The 1,725-nt window shown below is 32.3% G+C and overlaps 1 protein-coding gene across 3 annotated transcripts in view; it reads left to right on the top strand.

The window, feature by feature from the left end:
• LOC111441617 (transportin-3) overlaps nt 1-1,725 on the top strand; it is a 44,911-nt gene that overhangs the window by 3,378 nt on the left and 39,808 nt on the right. For all 3 annotated transcript variants that reach the window (XM_023078669.1, XM_023078668.1, XM_023078670.1), the window contains exons 3-5: nt 746-844; nt 1,190-1,414; nt 1,517-1,636. In XM_023078669.1, coding sequence (XP_022934437.1) covers nt 746-844; nt 1,190-1,414; nt 1,517-1,636 — 444 coding nt within the window. The remainder of the gene's footprint in view (nt 1-745; nt 845-1,189; nt 1,415-1,516; nt 1,637-1,725) is intronic.

Raw genomic sequence — 1,725 nt, forward strand, 5'->3', positions numbered from 1 at the left:
GAACAATTATATAATATATATATATATATATATATATATATATATATACATACATCTTTTTAATGATGGAGATGACAACTTGGTGACAACTTTTTATTTAAAAAAAAAAAAAAAAAAAAAAAAAAAGAAAGAAAGAAACTTATTCCCTCAGTAAATAATTGTAATTTTCTTTTCTTGTTTTTATTTTAGTTTTTCATTTCAATCAGCAGCTGTATTTTGTTCTAAAAGAGCTTCATTTGAGGTAGGGTTTTCCTGTTGTTGGCTTTTCATTTTTCTCATTGAAAGCATTTTTCATTAGAAAATGAATTACCATAGCAGGACTTGGAGCTTCACTATCACTTAAAATCCCATCTAGCTGCGTTTATCATTCTTCTGTTTGTTTGAGGGCTTGCTGACTCCGACCGAAACAAAGTTGGACTGCTTGGGTGGTTTGGTTCTTTTATTTTTTTTTTGTTTTCTCCTCTCCTCGATTGCTCAGGTTCCCAGAGGGAACATAAGAATGTATAGTTGAGGGCTCAAAAGCCTTGACAATTTTCCTAGTATTTCTAGTTATTTTTCATGTTATCATTAATGTCATAGTGATGACATGGTACATTTTAAGAAAAAAGACCAGATTTATCTTCAAGATGATTGAATTGTGATGAAAAGGTAAGTGGCTATCTAATAAATCATCATTTAAAAGTACACATTTGAAGGCCCATAATTATACAATTTCTCATTTGAATTTGAAATTCTTACTTGCCAGATCCAGAATGAAGGCCATCTCTTACAATTAGGAGTAAAAGATGCTCTACTAAATGCTCTTCTTGTGGCTGCCAAAAAGTTTAGTTCAGGCCCTCCTCAGGTGCTTCACCTCTTTCTTGAAAATTGAGTTGTTTGATATTTAGTTAACAATTCATTTGAACGTTTTTGTATCTTTTCATTGTTTAGAAATTTGTATCTTCGGTAAAAAAAAAAGAAAAGATATTTAGTTAATAGTGCAGACGAGATAGGTGTGCTTATTTGAAAAGTTTGATTTCTCGTTAAACTCCCTCCTAAACTTATTTATTCTCATATCCATGAAATGAATGTATGTTTCTTACCAAAAAAATAGGAAAAAAAAAAATTATTTATTCATTTTTGTTTGTGTAAGAGATAACAGTGTATGAAGTTTGAATTTTGGAACTTAATTGCCCTGCTTTTGTGACAGCTTTTAACTCAGATCTGTCTTGCACTCTCTGCGCTTATTCTGAGAACAGTAGAGCATGGGAAACCCATTGATCGTCTTTTCTACAGTCTTCAGAATCTGCAGAGTGTGGACAACGGCAATTTGGCCGTTTTGGAGATGCTTACTGTTTTACCTGAAGAAGTTGTTGACAATCAAAATGCTGATTGTAAAATAAGTTCATCCTGTAGGAGCCAATATGCCCGAGAGGTGTTGGAATTTTCTATCTATACTGATGTGTTTGCAGCCTCCTAATTTATTATCCACTTTATCTTGTATTGTTTTCCATTTGGTTTAACTTTAATCCTGCAGCTTCTATTGCACACTCCTATGGTTCTTGAGTTCCTTCTGCAGCAATCTGAGAAAGGATTTGATTGTGGGACACAGATGCAGGAAAAGAACAGAAAAATTCTTCGATGTTTGCTGAGTTGGGTATGATGATTTTCAACATTATGCCACTCTGATGAAACCAAAGCTTTATAATGATGTGTTTGATGGTTTTTTTTTTTTTTTTTTTTTTT

The sequence above is a fragment of the Cucurbita moschata genome, unplaced genomic scaffold (assembly GCF_002738365.1).
Source record: "Cucurbita moschata cultivar Rifu unplaced genomic scaffold, Cmos_1.0 Cmo_Scf00004, whole genome shotgun sequence".
Lineage (NCBI taxonomy): Eukaryota > Viridiplantae > Streptophyta > Magnoliopsida > Cucurbitales > Cucurbitaceae > Cucurbita > Cucurbita moschata.